Raw genomic sequence first — 16,233 nt, forward strand, 5'->3', positions numbered from 1 at the left:
TTATTTATCTGGTCCTGACTGAAGTCTTAAAAGTGCACTTTGTTTTTAAGGGTCAGTTTCCTGTACATAGACTAAGCCTAATGCTAGACTTAGAGTTTATTGTAAATGGAGGCCTTCTTGGAAGCTCTTTTGTAGTCCAAGACTATGCTCAATTCATATCAAAGCAGCCTAAAGTCTCCAAAGTGTAAACTAACACACTTAATAAACTATAAATATACTAGAAATACACTTGAAATTGGACTTGAGCTGGAGCCTCTGTCTCTCTGTGCAGGTTCCCCGCTGGTGGTGTCCCTGATCGGAGCCCTGTTGCGGGAGTTCCCTGACCGCTGGGACTATTACCTGCGCCAGCTGCAGAGGAAGCAGTTCAAGCGCATCAGGAAGTCGTCGTCGTACGACTACGAGGCACTGGACCAGGCCATGGACGCCAGCATCCAGGTGCTGACCGAGGATCACCGGCAGCTCTACACCGACCTCACCGTCCTGGAGAAGGACGTCAAAGTTCCCGCCAAGGTCTGTACACACCCACAGCACGACTGGTCATGGATGCTAAGCGCTAAGCCCAGTCACTAGTGAGATTAATGGACACCCAAGAACATGACTACCATAATTTCCCGACTATTAGCCGCGGCTTATAGCCTGGGTTTTCCCATACTGCCTTGCGCGGTGATTTCAATCCCACTGCTAAGCCAGTCTGGAAACTAACGCCCAAATGTTCGCCTGATGTTGGCGAACCAATCACAGAACATCCGAGAAGTTTCCGTTGCCTTCTTGCGTCTACATTCGACGACAAAGGATTTACGGCAGCCCTTAGCGTTGCATACGAACGAGTTGGGTGAGCTATGCGTATTTGATAGACATCCGTGGCGCCCAATGAACGGATCTGGGCATTTTTTCAAATACGAGAAAATGAACGTCTGGTTGCCAGACCACGTCTCATTTGAGAAGTGGTAGGCGTTAGCCAGGCTACGCGGCTTATACATTGATTTTGCAATATTTCTTCCGTTATGAGGTTAATACAAGAGGGCAGTTAATATGGTGTTATATGGTTTTGTTTCTTTTAACTTGCATAAAACACTGTACTGCGGCTTATACACTATGCGGCTCATATGCGGGAAATTACTGTAAGTTATGACTACGTTATGTGGTATGGAAGATTTCTTGATCAATGAAACCGAATGGTCAGTTTGATTTAAAGTTGTTTTCAAAGCCCTATTCGGACAGGATTAATGGAGACGTAAGGTAAAGTGATAATTACCAGGGGTTTCAGATTATGACTCTCTGTAAAAAAAAGTATATAGATATTCAGCCATTTCCTGTTTTTTGCTTTTTTGACCATGGAGGCGCTTGAAGAAGAACTCCGTAATAAGTAATGCAAGACAACCTCAGGGTAGTGATTTTGGCTGGTGGCTACTAATGTCATTGACCAGGAGGGTGAATTTGTGTGGTATTTTTTCAGCTGTAGCTTGTAGAAAACCCAAGTCTCACCACAAGCATTTCATTGTAGCCTACTTGTCCTTGACCTTGAGCATATGACAAATAAACTTGAAATTGACACTGAATAAACATTACTCAGGCGATGTTGTGTGCACTACTGCCATATCAGGAAGCAACATAGCATGCACATGGTGACAGGGAGGTGACTGTAGTGCTTAAATTGTCTTACCCCTCCCACTTCTGGTGGAATACAGAGGTTTCTTAATCCCGTGCGAATTGCCCTTTTATATTACAGACGTCTTGTGGTAAAATTATTTTACCTCATATCTCCACATAAAACTAATCCTGTCTGAATGGGGCTTAAGTATAGAAAATGATTACAATTTGTTCCTGTATTAGATGTTTTACATCCATAGGCTGATATCTCAATGGCACATGACGTGACCTGACTAGATGTGATACTTTTGGAAATGAGCTGTTTTCTGCCTTTAAGTTGATGTATTTGATTGTGTTCTGTATGGTAGTGGTTCTGTGTTTAATGTGTGTCATGTTGTTGTTGTTGTTGTTGTTGTTGTTGTTGTGCTGCTCAGGTGCTGTCGGTGCTTTGGGATCTGGAGGTGGAGGAAGTGGAGGACGTGCTGCAGGAGTTTGTCAACAAGTCGCTGCTGTTCCGAGACTGCAACCAGCGGCCATACCGCTACTACCTCCACGACCTGCAGCTGGACTTCCTCTCCGAGCTCAACCGCACACGCCTCGCCGTGAGTCCTGCTATCACTCACACACTCACTCACTCTCTCTCTTCATCTTGAATTTCCCCTTGGGGATCTATCCAGCTATCTATCTATCTATCTATCTATCTATCTATCTATCTATCTATCTATCTATCTATCTATCTATCTATCTATCTGTCTATCTATCTCATACACACACGTCACTACAAGTCTCACTACTACTCATTCACTCACTCACTAATTCACTAACTTTTAGTCTTTCTATCTCTTTCTCTCTCTCTCTCTCTCTCTCTCTCTCTCTCTCTTTCGCTCTTTCTCTCTCTCTCTCTGTCTCTCATATATGCCTCATCATGAGTCTCACTACCACCCACTCACTGTGTGTGTGTGTGTGTGTGTGTGTTCCCATAGGAGCTGCACACTAAGGTTGTCCGGCAGTACCAGCAGCACTACAAGACAGAGCCGCCCGTCTCTGGTGACGCAGAGAGTCTCTACTGGCTGCGCTTCCTGACCTATCACATGGCCAAAGCCGGCCTGTCCAAGGTAGTCTTCCCCTACGCCACACGCAACACATTGGGAGAGTGGCTCTCAGTCAGCCATTTTGTTTTCTCGTACTGTTTCCCTCTCTGTACAGCATTGTTTTTTTTTGTTTGTTTTTTTCACGCAAATGAGTATCTGCTACAAGTCTGCTACAAGTTGATGAGGAAGCCAATCTTTTGTTTACGTGCTGTCTGATACGTGTTTTTGATACGTGGACTGATATGTTCTGTTAAGTATTAAAGGTGCTGTACTGTGTCTGTTTGTTTATGTCCTCAGGAGCTGTACTCTCTCATGTTTTCTCTGGACTGGGTCAGAACCAAGGCTTTCGTCATGGGCCCGGCCCATCTGATCAATGACTATGTGGAGTATGCGGCCATACTGGACAAAGAGGTCAGTTGGCGTGACCGTGTGGGTGCAGTTGGAGTAGTGGTGGGGGTAGCTTTTTAAAGTGTTTGCTATATTATCACATGTCATGGTTCAGTAAAGGGGTTTGATCTAGTCTCTCTCTCTCTCTCTCTTCCTCCCTCCCTCCCTTTCAATTCAATTCAAATAGCTTTATTGGCATGAATGTAAAATTTTACAATATTGCCAAAGCATTCAATACAATAGTTATACAGATAATAATAATACAAACAATAACAAAAATGATAATAATACAGATAACAATAATAATAATAATAACAATAGCAATGATGATGGTAATGAAGTAATACCTCTCCCTCTCCCTCTCTCTCTCTCTCTCTCTCTCTCTCTCTCCCTCCCTCCCTCTCCCTAACAGAACGGAGAGGTCAGGGGTCAGTTCCAGGAGTTCCTGTCTCTGAATGGGCACCAGCTGGAGCAGCGGCCGTTCCCCGACGTGGTGCAGCTGGCCCTGTCGCAGCCCGACTCCTCCGAGGTGTACCGGCAGGCCAAGATGCAGGCGCAGCAGAGCGCCCAGAAGGGGGCGCTCTACCTCGACTGGGTGTACGTGTAGTACCGATGTGTTTTCTTCTGATGGGGGTGGGGGTGGGCGGGTGTATCTGAAGCACGTAGTTTCCATACACGGGTACGGTAACTCGAACACGTAAACATCCTGAACAGATGAGACATGTGACTTTGATTGGTTAGTAGAGTGTCATAGGACTTGTATGGTTCACCACTTCCTTTTCCAGGCTTTGTCTCTAAACCACACCACGAGACAGTAGCCTCATTGCATGGACACTTCTATTCCGATTAGAAATGGAATACCTGCTCAGTTGGAATACAAATTGTCATATAAACACTCAATTGAAATGAAAATTCCTGATCTGATCAGAATGTTGATTGCAATGAAAGAGGTGGTGTAGTCCACCAGTAGTGATAAAAGTTAAGTTAGGTGCATGATATTACTTTTAGAACCTCTTTGTCATGTTCATCATGTTCGACAACTATTCGTTCTATGCAACGGTCATGGTTCCTCTATTGTTCAGCCTAGTACAGTAAACACAGTGTATGTCATTGCTGGTTCATTTGTTTTTCTAGCGCTACCATGGACAGCTCTTTCACATTGTCTTGATTACTCTTTGTGATGGTGTCAGGATGGTGTTGTGATGATGGTGTTGTGTGTTGTTCAGGAATAAGAATAGCCTGGAGAGTCTGTCTCGGTTGTGTCAGGATGTTGTGATGATGGTGTTGTGTGTTGTTCAGGAATAAGAATAGCCTGGAGAGTCTGTCTCGGTTGGTGCTGCAGCCCCACCAGGGAGTGGTCTACTTCGCGTGCTTCTCCCACGACGGCAGCAAGATCGCCTCCTGTGGGGAGAGCAAGGACCTGCGGGTAGAGGACACTTTTTTTTCTTCCTTTCTCCCATTCATTCATATACTGTACGGAATGAGAGTGTGTGTGTGTGTGTGTGTGAGAGAGAGAGCAAAAGAGTGGGAGATATGTGTTTTAGAGAATTGGTGTAGAGAAGTCTTTTGAGGTGTTGTGTTGACTTGTGATGTTCTCTCTCTCTCTCTCTCTCTCTCTCTCTCTCTCTCTCTCTCTCTCTCTCTCTCTGTGTGTGTGTGTGTGATAGGTGTTTAAGAGCAGCAGTGGGGAGAAGCTGCTGGAGATCCAGGCCGGCGATGAGGAGGTGGTGTGCTGTGCCTTCTCCCCTGATGACCGTCTCATCGCCACCTGCTCCAGCGACCGCAAGATCAAGGTGCCGTCTGCTGCTCTGCACTATAGTGCCATGTGATATGCAGTTCATGTGTCGTATCTTAAGCAGTATTTACGACTACATTAGAGAACTTCTGATGACCATTGATGTGTCACTTATTCTGTCTATCTCTCTCTCTCTCTCTCTCTCTCTCTCTCTGTGTCTGTTCATCCATCTGTGTGGGTGTGTGTGTGTTGTCTCTAGGTGTGGAATGCGGACCAAGGGACCCTGAAGAGGGCGTTTGATGAGGAGTATGACGAGCAGATCAACCACTGTCAGTTCACCAACACGCGACACCGCCTCCTGCTGGCCACCTGCTCCAATGACAAGTTCATGAGCACCAAGGCAAGAGCGCCATCTCAACATGGCCATTTGCACTCCTGTGACCTCCTTAAATGACTCTCCTCCTTAAATGGTCTCTCCTGTCTCTTTTTGCCAGCTGGTGATTTTAATGTTATATCTTTTTATGTGTGTTTTGTGTGTGAGAGAAGATTAGAGAATGGTTTTATAATCCTCTCACCCTTTCTCTCACCATCTCTCTGTCTTTCTTTCTCTCTCTTTCTTTCTCTCTCTCTCTCTCTCTCCTTCATTCCCCCTACAGCTGTGGAACCTAAATAAGGCGTCTTCGCAGAACACTATGTTTGGACATGACGATGCGGTCAACCACTGCTGCTTCTCCCCTGATGATAAGTACCTTGCCACTTCCTCCAGTGACGGCACTCTCAAGGTGGGCACCTCCTGCTCTGCTCTCCCCCTCCGCCACTCAGCGCCATCCACTCCAAAAACACCCTTTTTCATTGTATTGATTTAAATTGTGCATGTGTGTATAGTTTCTTTCTTTCTTTCTTTCTTTCTTTCTTTCTCTCTCTCTCTCTCAAATTCAAATTCAAATTCAAAGGAGCTTTATTGGCATGACTCAGACATGAAGTGTTGCCAAAGCAGACATATGACAATACAACAGATACAATATCTGTTTTAGGAAAAACTCTCTCTCTCTCAAAGGTGCCATTTATCCTCAGGGGTGTATGTGTGTGTTCTGATCCTGGTTGATTTGCCTAAACAGAGCTATTGTAGTTGTTACATTTATAGAAATGTATCCTTTAAATGGTTTAGACTGATGGTGTAGTTTCCATTGCTGTGTATAGTCGAGCTGAAAGACTGTACATTTGAAGGTGAAATGGTGCCCTCCAGTGGCTGATTTCGGTATTGTAGAAATTATCCATTGTGACTTCTGACTCTGATCTGCAGATCTTTGAGGTATCCTCAGCGAATGAGTGGAAGTCCATCACCGTGAGTGACTACTTCCCAGAGACGGACCAGGATACGGGCGTCATGGTTACGTGCAGCACATGGTCTGCCAACGGCACTCGCATCATCTGTGCTGCTAAGAACGCCGTCTTTGTGAGTGTCTGTGTGTTTCCGTGTATGTGTGTATGTTTCTGTGTGTGAGTGTGTATGTGTTTATGTTTGCGTCTTTTTCTGTGTTTGTGTGTCTCTATTTGTATGTATGCGGCTGTGTGCGTATGTCCTGGATTTTCTTGTTTGTGTGTGTGTGTGTGATATTGTAAGTGAGTTGGCATGTATACCTTCTGTCTTGTGTTAGTGACACTTGTTTGCGTGGGATGAGTGACCACGTCCCTTACAGAGAGAGACGTGTGTTAGGTGTGAAGAGAGTTGTGTGTGTGTGTGTGTGTGTGTGTGTGTGTGTGTGTGTGTGTGTGTGTGTGTGTGTGTGTGTGTGTGTGTGTGTGTGTGTGTGTGTGTGTGTGTGTGTGTGTGTGTGTGTGTGTGTGTGTGTGTGTGTGTGTGTGTGTGTGTGTGTGTGTGTGTGTGTGTGTGTGTGTGTGTGTGTGTGTGTGTGTGTGTGTGTGTGTGTGTGTGTGTGTGTGTGTGTGAAGATACCAAGCCTTTTTGTTAATGGTTTTTGCTTGTGTGTGTGTGGGAGGGTGTTTGAAAATGCATCCTGCAGAGTTTGCGTTCTCATCCTGTTGTGTCAGGCATACAGTGCTAAGGCGTGGGGATAAGCCAGCCCAGCACACTGTTGTCAAAGATCGTATAGTTACTAAGATGAATCATAAAGGGGGTTTTCAATGGAACAAAATAGCAGCACTTCCTGCCTCCTAAAGGGGCGTATCCAGTGACGAAATAATTGGTTTAGAAAGGTGTAAAATTATTTCTCCCATATAAATACCTCCGTTTGCCTCCTAAATGGCAGTTGCGTCACAATGAAACCAGAATTTACCCTCATATGAATCGTCTCGCTTTATAAACCGTCTCTGCTGTTGTGCTTCTGAAGTTTTCTTTGGTATTTTTTTCTGTTCACCTGTTTTTTGTGGGGCCCACTGCTGCTCCTGGAGCTTTTGAGATATACTGTTGCCTGGACTCTGTTCCAACTCTGACACGTCCGTACTGAACTAGCATAAGGCACCTGTGGAAATAGATTGCACTGCCCCTTGTGGCAAAGTACTTTTTTCTTAAATGGAAAACATATTTTCGGTATACTATACACTACAGTATCTACCCAGCAGCAGCTGCAGATCAAGTCAAAAATATTTTAAAAGAAAGAGGGACAAATCTGTCGTCCAAGGTCAGATAAAAGTCAACTCACTGTGAGACAGTGGCTCACAGCAAGTGACTAAACAACAAGTACAGTGACTGTGATGTTTTTGGTGACAATGTGGATGGATTTGTTTGTGTATGCGTTTCTTAAATACGCGTGGGCCAGTTTACATGTGTGATTATCTGAGTATCTTGTTTGTTAGGTGTGTGTGTGTGTGTGTGTGTGTGTGTGTGTGTGTGTCTTTGTGTCTGTGTCTCTATGTGCAGCTGTAATTCATGGTTCAGCAAGCACTCTTAGCCCGTACAGATGTTCCTTTTTAATACTGGCCAGCATAACCGCTCAGGCAGTGATCCCTACTGCTAATAGGTATTATTACAGTACATCCTAACACCACACCCACACCCACACCCACACACACACACACACACACACACACACACACACACACACACACACACACACACACACACACACACACACACACACACACACACACACACACACACACACACACACACACACACTAGTGCTATTACATGCCTTAAGACTAAGTCCTTCTTATCCCCACCGTCTTCTTATCCCAGCCAAAAAGAGAAATGTAGCCCCAAATGCAACAGGATCTAGACACGAGCTAGACAGTGTTAGCGACTTTCTCATCCACTGGCATGTAATGTAATGTAATGTAATGGAATGCCAACAGTCTGTCAGGAGAGTATTGACATGTGCATGTCCATCATAGCTGTCAAAAGCGATCCCTCGCCCCATTAGCTACTGTTGATTACAGATGGAGCTGTGATGGAGAGGTTAATTGAAAAATAACCTGAAAGGGAAATTAAGTTTATTGGTTGTAACTGATTGGTTTTTCTCATTCATTGATTAGGTGTGATTGATGGCTCATTTATTGAATTGACTGATTTGACTCGGTGCGCATGACTGATGTGTTCATTTTGGTGTGTGTGCGTGTGTGTGTGTGTACTGTAGGTGTTTGACGTGGCCAGTGCAGACCTGGTGTGTGAGATCCGGACCAGTCGGATGAGCACCGTCCAGTTCTGCCACGCCTGCCCCAGTAGCCAGCTGCTGGCCATCGCACTGTCACACTATGCCGTGGAGGTACGTACGTGTGTGTGTGTGTGTGTGTGTGTGTCACTAAGGATAGCATTTGATGCACAAAAGTATCTCATATGTCATTATTTTTTGTATCAGAGCATCATCATTGAGGCCCCCATGGCCTCAGTTACTCTGTTTAAGCCTGTGTTCTGTTTGACATGGATAGAGTTGTTAGTGGGGGTTGGATTTGGGGTTTGGTCCATGCTACCTTTTCTAATTCTAGCCTAACTTTGTAAATACACTACAGTAAAGGACATGCTTATATTTGGAAGCATTAGCGTCCTTTCATTGTTTTAACTGTGTGTGTGTTGTGTGTGTTGTGTGTGTGTGTGTGTGTGGTAGCTGTGGGATTTTGAGTCCAATAAGAAGATGGCAGACTGCAGTGGTCACCTGAGCTGGGTGCGCTGTGTGCAGTTCTCTCCTGATGGATCACAACTCCTCTCCTGCTCCGATGACCAGACCATCAGGGTACACACACACACACACGTACATGCATGCTCACACACACACACACACACACACACACACACACACACACACACAGATACACGGACATGCGCACACACACACACACACACACACACACACGTACATGCATGCACTCACACACACACACACGTACATGCATGCACTCACACACACACACACACACACACACACACACACACACACACACACACACACACACACACACACACACACATACACATATCTCCCTCACTCATTATCCTGGGTGCTATCCTGGCTCTCCCCCTCTCTGCTTCTTCTGCTATCAGAGGTGCTATTGACTCAGGTGTGTGTGTGTGTGTGTGTTTTCTCACTCCCTGCAGCTGTGGGAGACTAAGAAGGTTCACACCTCGTCCGCCGCCTCCCTCAAGAGGGACTCTGACGTGCTCTTCACCAACGGTGACATCACATTGGTCACCGCCGACAACCGCAACCGTCTCCAGGTACGCGAATGAACCTGTGAAAGCAAACAAATTATCCCAGATATACAGCTAACACACTGCACCTGTGATTAAGCAACTGATGAGGCCTCCTTAATAAGCCTTAGCTTCTCAGAGGAATTAATGTGAAATGACAGATGCTAAACTCCAACGCTGGTATGGCTAATTACTCAATTACAGTGAGATCATGAGCACTATCCAAACGTTTGAATGACAGCTGGACAGCTTATTAATATGCATCATCGGACAAGCCATAGGACATTCAGTCATGATGACTAGTGTATTTGCGTGTAAGAGTATGCATACTGTAATTGTCAAGTGTGTGTGTGTGCGTGTGTGTGTGTGTGTGTGTGTAGGTACTGTTTGGATGAATGATGTTCTAACGTTGCACAAGCATCTTCTCTAGGCCCTGTGTCCACCAATTGCGTTTTTTTGCGCCGACGGCTGCAATCTTCAATACAAGCTCTATGAAGTTCAGCGTTCACAGCGCTCAGTCAGTGCCCTCGGCTGATCCTTTTTTCCGCAGCACTCAGAGCGCTGACATCTGTTCAACTTTCAGAACAGCGCTGGGCTCGTCAATGTCACTTCTGTCTCGACGAGCAGTCAAAATTGAAGAGGGGGGGAAACCTCGTAACCTCGCAACAAGCGCTGACCGAAGCACTGAGAAAAGGAGGCTGAGGGTGCTGTCAGCACAAAAAAAACACGATTGGTGGACACAGGGCCTTAACCTCTGTGTGTGTGTGTGTGTGTGTGTGTGTGTGTGTGTGTGTGTGTGTGTGTGTGTGTGTGTGTGTGTGTGTGTGTGTGTGTGTGTGTGTGTGTGTGTGTGTGTGTGTGTGTGTGTGTGTGTGTGTGTGTGTGTGTGTGTGTGTGTGTGTGTGTGTGTGTGTGCAGGTGCTGAGCGGGCCCACAGGTTCTGTAGTGTTTGAGTCAGAGGAGCAGGAGTCCAGAATCCGCTGCACCTCCATCTGCAGACAGCATGCTGCTGCAGCCCTGGGTAGAGAGGATGGAGTTGTGAAGGTAAAACACACACACACACACACACACACACACACACACACACACACACAAAGCATGTACACTTGCATATTTTACTTTAAAATAATGTCTTCAAGCTCATTTTGATGTGTGGACTTCTAATAGACTCAATTGTGTCTGTCAGTAGTGATGCTGCATGCTCAGAACACTCTATGCTCAGAACGCCTAGCAATGCATCATGTAGCTTTGTTGTTGTGATCAGAAATGTGACCCTTTTCATCAGTCCTCAAATAATCGGGTACCCCATTAGCACTAAATGTGTGCCCAGTCTGTTGATAATTGATAAAGAGGAGAATAATTCCTACATTAAACACAAGTACGCATTTCTAGACCTACAGTTCACCCATTTCAAAATCCATTTTCAGTTTAATTCCAGTTAAACGTTTTGATGAACATTCGTACCCGATCGAGCTGTGTTACCTACTGTTGGTCTACCGCGCAGGCACATTTTGAAAGATAAAATCATCACAACTGAACTGAATGCTTGAACGAGAACTCCTATAGTTTTCTGCTACCATTGTCTCCTTCATAGACTTTCCAAATGCATGTCCGGTTCACTTCTCTCTGGTTCTCCGTGCTCCAGAGAGGGAGGTCAGGCAGGGTGGAGCTGGCCTGTGCTGGCCTGTGCTGGCCTGTGGTGGGCTGTGGTGGCCTGTGCTGTGCTGGCCTGTGGTGGCCTGTGGTGGCCTGTGCTGGGCTGTGCTGGCCTGTGCTGGCCTGTGCTGGGCTGTGCTGGCCTGTGGTGGGCTGTGGTGGCCTGTGGTGGGCTGTGGGTAAAAATAATTGTCACCTTGCTTGAGGATGTTTTGTGTGGCTCTCCGTGGCTCTCCTGAGAGACGCATCAGGGTGACACCAACAACAGCTTGTGTTTCTCTCTCGATCTCTCTCTCCCTCTCGCTCTCTCTTTTTCTTTATCTTTCTTTCTCTCTCTCTCTCTCTCTACCCCTGTCTCACTAACTCATGGTATTTTGTTTCTCTCTCTCTCTCTCTTTACCTGTTTTGCAACCCTCATATCTCTTCCTGTTCTTTCCCTCCATGTTTTCTTTGCCCTGTCTTCTCTCTCTCTCTCTCTCTCTCTCTCTCTCTCTCTCTCTCTCTCTCTCTCTGATTAATGAGCTGTTAGCTGTTAGTGGTTGTATCTCCATGTCCTGGCTGCTCTCTCTGCGACACTGACATCACTGCTGACAGATGGCTGGGGTGCATCCTCAGGTGGTGTGTGTGTGTGTGTGTGTGTGTGTGTGTGTGTGTGTGTGTGTAGGAAAGGTGTATGTGTGTCGATAGAAAGGTGTGTGTGTGTATGTGTGTCTGTGGGGATGTTTTAGGGGATTCATCCGCACCCGTCCAAATTAATGAAGTCCCCCCTTTAACCCTGTCCAGCCACCAGATTAATTGATATTAATTACCTCTCCTCTGTGGATGCCACTGGAGTCTACCTGTCTTCCTCAATTCACCTGACCTCACTGTTCTGATGAGAGGAGAGGCGGAGAGGGGAGGGGGATAAAGAGATGGTAATGTAGAATCAGGAGAATACATTAAGACAATAAAGTGTATGGACAGGAGAGTTGATAATATAAAGTGAAAAAATGGCAGATAAAAGAAGCAAAGCTATGGTGCTCAGAAACGAAAAATTATAAAACAAAATCATGGAAATGTCCAAAACAGTGCCAATTCACTGTATATTTATTTACGTATTTAGTTATTCATATAAAAACTAATTGCGAACAGTGAGTTTTCCACTGAGGTTTTGTGTTTACTCTGCACTACCCTGTTTGGCTACTCCGGTCATGGTCACCAGCAGGAGGCAGTGTTGCTCTGGCAGTTAGTCAGAATGCACCACATCTGCTGCTGTACCAAGGCCACTGGATTAGCCCTCTGAGCAGAGGTGCATCATGGGAGATAATTGGCTCAGAATCCGAGTGCGATAACTTGTTGATACTGATCTAATTTGGAAGATTGATGAATTCTATGACGTTCCATTGTTATTGTTAATGAATTAAAGGATTACGGAAACTAGTGGCAACAAAAGTTGCACAAAAGTGTGTGGAAGTGTGTTGAAAGCTACAGACAATGTTATTACGGTAGGCATATTGTTAGTGCATTTTATTTATTTATATAATTTTAATGTGCTTTGTTGCACAGTGCACAGCCGTGTGTGTGCTTGCGTGCGTGCGTGTGTGTGTGTGTGTGTGTGTGAGAGAGCGTGTTCTGACCCATACATTGTTTTGTCACAGGCAGAGAGGCTCACGGCTAGTCAGTTTCTGAGGAGCGTCAGCAGGAGGGCTCTACAGATGCTGAGCCACCACAGGGCCTTTGTGCTAGCGCTAGGGCTAGAGACAGGCACAGTACAGGTACCAGAGAGAGAGAGAGAGAGAGAGAGAGAGAGAGAGAGAGAGAGAATAAGTGTGTGATATGTGTGAAAAAAAGAGAGTCTGTGTGAAAGAGAGAGAGATAGAGGTTGAGCATGTACGCTCTTGTGTGTGTGTGTGTGTGTGTGCGCATTTGTGTTTGTGTTGTTTTGTGTGTGTGTGTGTGTGTGTGCGCACACATAGGGTGGCACTAAAAGAGCACCCTCATCAGTGATAAGAATAGCCATTTGGTCAGGCACTGCAATTACACCTGTGAATGGTGTCTGTGTCTGTGTGTGTGTGTGTGTGTGTGTGTGTGTGTGTGTGTGTGTCTGTGTGTGTTAGCATGTGACTGAAACATTCAGTAGTTCATTCAGTGATTTCCATCTGAGCTGATTTCAAAGAAATACAGGGACTCCGGACGGTAAGTACTGTAGGTGGTCAGAGAACTTTTTACGTTTGCCTCACCTCCACTTCTCTTGTTTACTTTTCCACCTTTGATCCCCAACCCAGACAAAACACAGCCTTCTAGAAGCCTCCCCAAGTGCCATCATAGCAGGACCCAGACAACAACAAACAGCAGCAGCCTTCAGTTCAATAGAAAATACTCCTCTCCTCTCCTCTAATGTCCACAGACCTCTCCACTGTCTGAATAACAGACCTCCAGGCTATTTTTTTCTTTCCCCGTACCGTTCTCAGGAACTCTTCATATTTCACAGCAAGGTTGTGGTCAGGTAAGGCCACGCCGTGAGATCCGAGGACTGAGCTGACTGCTAGCGTTAGCTTCACTGTTAGCTTCAGCAGCGATGCGACCCATTCGCTGTGAACAGAAGCCTGCATGTCTAAACGCTAACGGAGCAGCTCGCCGCAGGCCTGCCATGTCGAGCATAAAGTGCGTCTCTGTTTCAGGTCCACCCTACTTGCCCTGTTCTGAGTGCCTGTTTGCATTTGCCCGACAGGTGCTGGTATGTCTGGCTGAAAGTGCTTGTCTACTGCTCTGTTAAGAACTGAAAGAAAACTTGCACTGCAGAATAAGAGAGCATGGCTCTTTTGTAGGCTCTACTCTGAAGTTAGTGGTGAATAAAATGTAGGACTGGATTTCGAATGAATGCTTTCCTAGAGCAGTGTTTCTCAACCTTTTTTCAGTCGCGGCACCCTTTACACGATTGAAAAATCTCAAGGCACCCCAAACTTTTCTTAAACTCATAGGTGAACACACACACACACACACACACAGGAGTGTGACTTACACTCAGTGAGAGACTTGGGCCTGCAAGGATGAATACAGCCGCTCTATTCTCGCAGGAATGGATGACAGACACACACGTAGCTCCTGGTCCACAGCTCTAGGGCGCTCTCTGTACTTGAATCCGAACGTGAGGTAGCATAATTGTTATCATACTGACGTTTCTCGGGCCGTTTTCATGTTCTTTTCCTGCTGCTGACCGAGTCATTTGGCCGTAATGTTGGAACCACACCATATGAATGCAATCGTGGAAAAATTCTGCACTTGCCAGTGATGATCGAGAGAAGTATTACGTGTATAAAGCGCCCTAATGGCACTTAACAGTTTTGCATCTTTCTAACATGCTGCTGGTTAGCCTCCTCCATACTCCCGGTGTAAAAACAGTACACTCCTCCGCATGCAGAGCAGACAGCACGGCCGCATTTGTCAATATCTGCCCAGCAAACCAAAGCCCTTGCTGACGGTCTCTAGGCCTACCTCCTTCACTGAATAACCACACAATGAAGAGGAGATGATGTTGAGGGCCCAGGTTCAGATATTATTTTCAAAAACCTGTCCATGTTGCTATTAACCGCTACACAATAACGCTATGACTTGACAACTCATCCGATATCGCACGCTGTAAACAAAAGTAACCAATTTATAGACGTCATACAGGCTACGGATTGCAGCTTCAGGGTTAGAAAGAAATATCTATTTTCTCTGATGTGTGGCCGCAATTTACTTATCTACGTGATAAAGCTAGACTAGAGGAAAGATTCCAAAATTATGCTTTTTTTTTTTTTTTATTTGATTAGCCTAGTGTCAGACACGTTTCTGCGGCACCCCTGAGGAGGCCACAAGGCACCCCAGGGTGCCGCGGCACCCCGGTTGAGAAACACTGTCCTAGAGTATGATTTACTGAAAGAGCTGACCAAGGTGTGGTTTGTTGGACGATTTGGACGTTTCCGTTTCTTAATCACGGTATCAGCAAAGATCATTAAGGGCGGAGCAAGATACTTCATGAGAAGCCACTTCCTGGAACCCGAATCGCAAGAGGGAGGGGGGGCAAAATCCCCCTTTATGCAGAGCTGTTCCATTGAAGTCTATGGACATGACACGCATGACACACCCCCTTTATGCAGAGGAAGTGATCCCCGTTTTGCGCCCATAGACATAAACTACGACGACGTATCTTGCTCCGCCTTAAGGATCTTTGGTATCAGTAACTTTGTACCCATAGTAGAACATGGTGCACAGTCAGTCACTGCGTACTTGTAATGATGAAGATTTACTTAATTAAGCGTATATTGTCTCGGTGTATAGCACTACTTAGTAAATAACTGTTGAATGAAGACTAGTTGATGTGTAGTAAATGCTTTATAACAGTGTAATAAGCAGAGGGGGCATTGGTACTAGGTCTTAAGTGTGTTTGTGTACATAGTCAGTATTCAAGCAGCTCTTCCGCTCGCATGTCTTTGGCAGTCAGCTGAACGTTGTGCTTTCAAGCGCTGTTTAACAGTCAGCCATTGTGTTTGAACTCAAAATAGCACTTCGGCACTAGTGAGTGTAGATTGCCAACTTTTATCTGAAATAGCTTTTTTCTTTATTGTGTGTGTGTGTGTGTGTGTGTGTGTGTGTGTCCTCTGAAATCCTTGGCTCTGTAGTCCTTGACTGGCACTATCTCACACAAAGCGTTGAGCTTTGCTCTGAAACAGGCCTAATCAATCGCGCTCAGACAGGCTAGATGTTTTTTTGATGTGCCTTATCATTGTCATTCCTAGTTCCACCCATCTCTGTCTCTCTCTCTCACTCAATCGCTTGCTCTCTCTCTGTCTCTCTCTCTCCCTCTCTCACTCACTCTCTCTCTCCCTCTCTCCCTCTCTCTCTCTGTCCTCACATGCCGTTCTGATTGGCTGCGTTCTTGTTCTCCTTAATGCGGCAGCAGATTTTTGGGGACACTGAAGCCATCGTGTCCATCTGTGTGTCCTGTCCCCTCCCCATCCTGTCCTGCTGGAGGTGGTGATGAGGCTGTTGTCTTATGTCTGACCTTGCTCTAAAGTTTGTCTACGGCACAGTGTGGCCCGCAGATAGAAATCTAAATAGGATAAAGTGTGTTCTTCCACCTGTTGAGTTTATGTTCGTTTATCCTG

General features: G+C 45.8%; 1 protein-coding gene across 1 annotated transcript in view; it reads left to right on the top strand.

Moving 5' to 3' along the window:
* apaf1 (apoptotic peptidase activating factor 1) overlaps nt 1-16,233 on the top strand; it is a 51,566-nt gene that overhangs the window by 8,499 nt on the left and 26,834 nt on the right. Inside the window, exons 8-21 of the mRNA XM_062518152.1 lie at nt 272-510; nt 2,025-2,192; nt 2,574-2,705; nt 2,979-3,092; nt 3,481-3,665; nt 4,368-4,494; nt 4,736-4,861; nt 5,063-5,203; nt 5,460-5,585; nt 6,107-6,259; nt 8,400-8,528; nt 8,868-8,993; nt 9,356-9,475; nt 10,367-10,492. Of these exons, the coding sequence (XP_062374136.1) occupies nt 272-510; nt 2,025-2,192; nt 2,574-2,705; nt 2,979-3,092; nt 3,481-3,665; nt 4,368-4,494; nt 4,736-4,861; nt 5,063-5,203; nt 5,460-5,585; nt 6,107-6,259; nt 8,400-8,528; nt 8,868-8,993; nt 9,356-9,475; nt 10,367-10,492 (2,012 nt within the window). The remainder of the gene's footprint in view (nt 1-271; nt 511-2,024; nt 2,193-2,573; nt 2,706-2,978; nt 3,093-3,480; nt 3,666-4,367; nt 4,495-4,735; nt 4,862-5,062; nt 5,204-5,459; nt 5,586-6,106; nt 6,260-8,399; nt 8,529-8,867; nt 8,994-9,355; nt 9,476-10,366; nt 10,493-16,233) is intronic.

Source organism: Sardina pilchardus, chromosome 17 (assembly GCF_963854185.1).
Source record: "Sardina pilchardus chromosome 17, fSarPil1.1, whole genome shotgun sequence".
Classification (NCBI taxonomy): Eukaryota; Metazoa; Chordata; class Actinopteri; order Clupeiformes; family Clupeidae; genus Sardina; species Sardina pilchardus.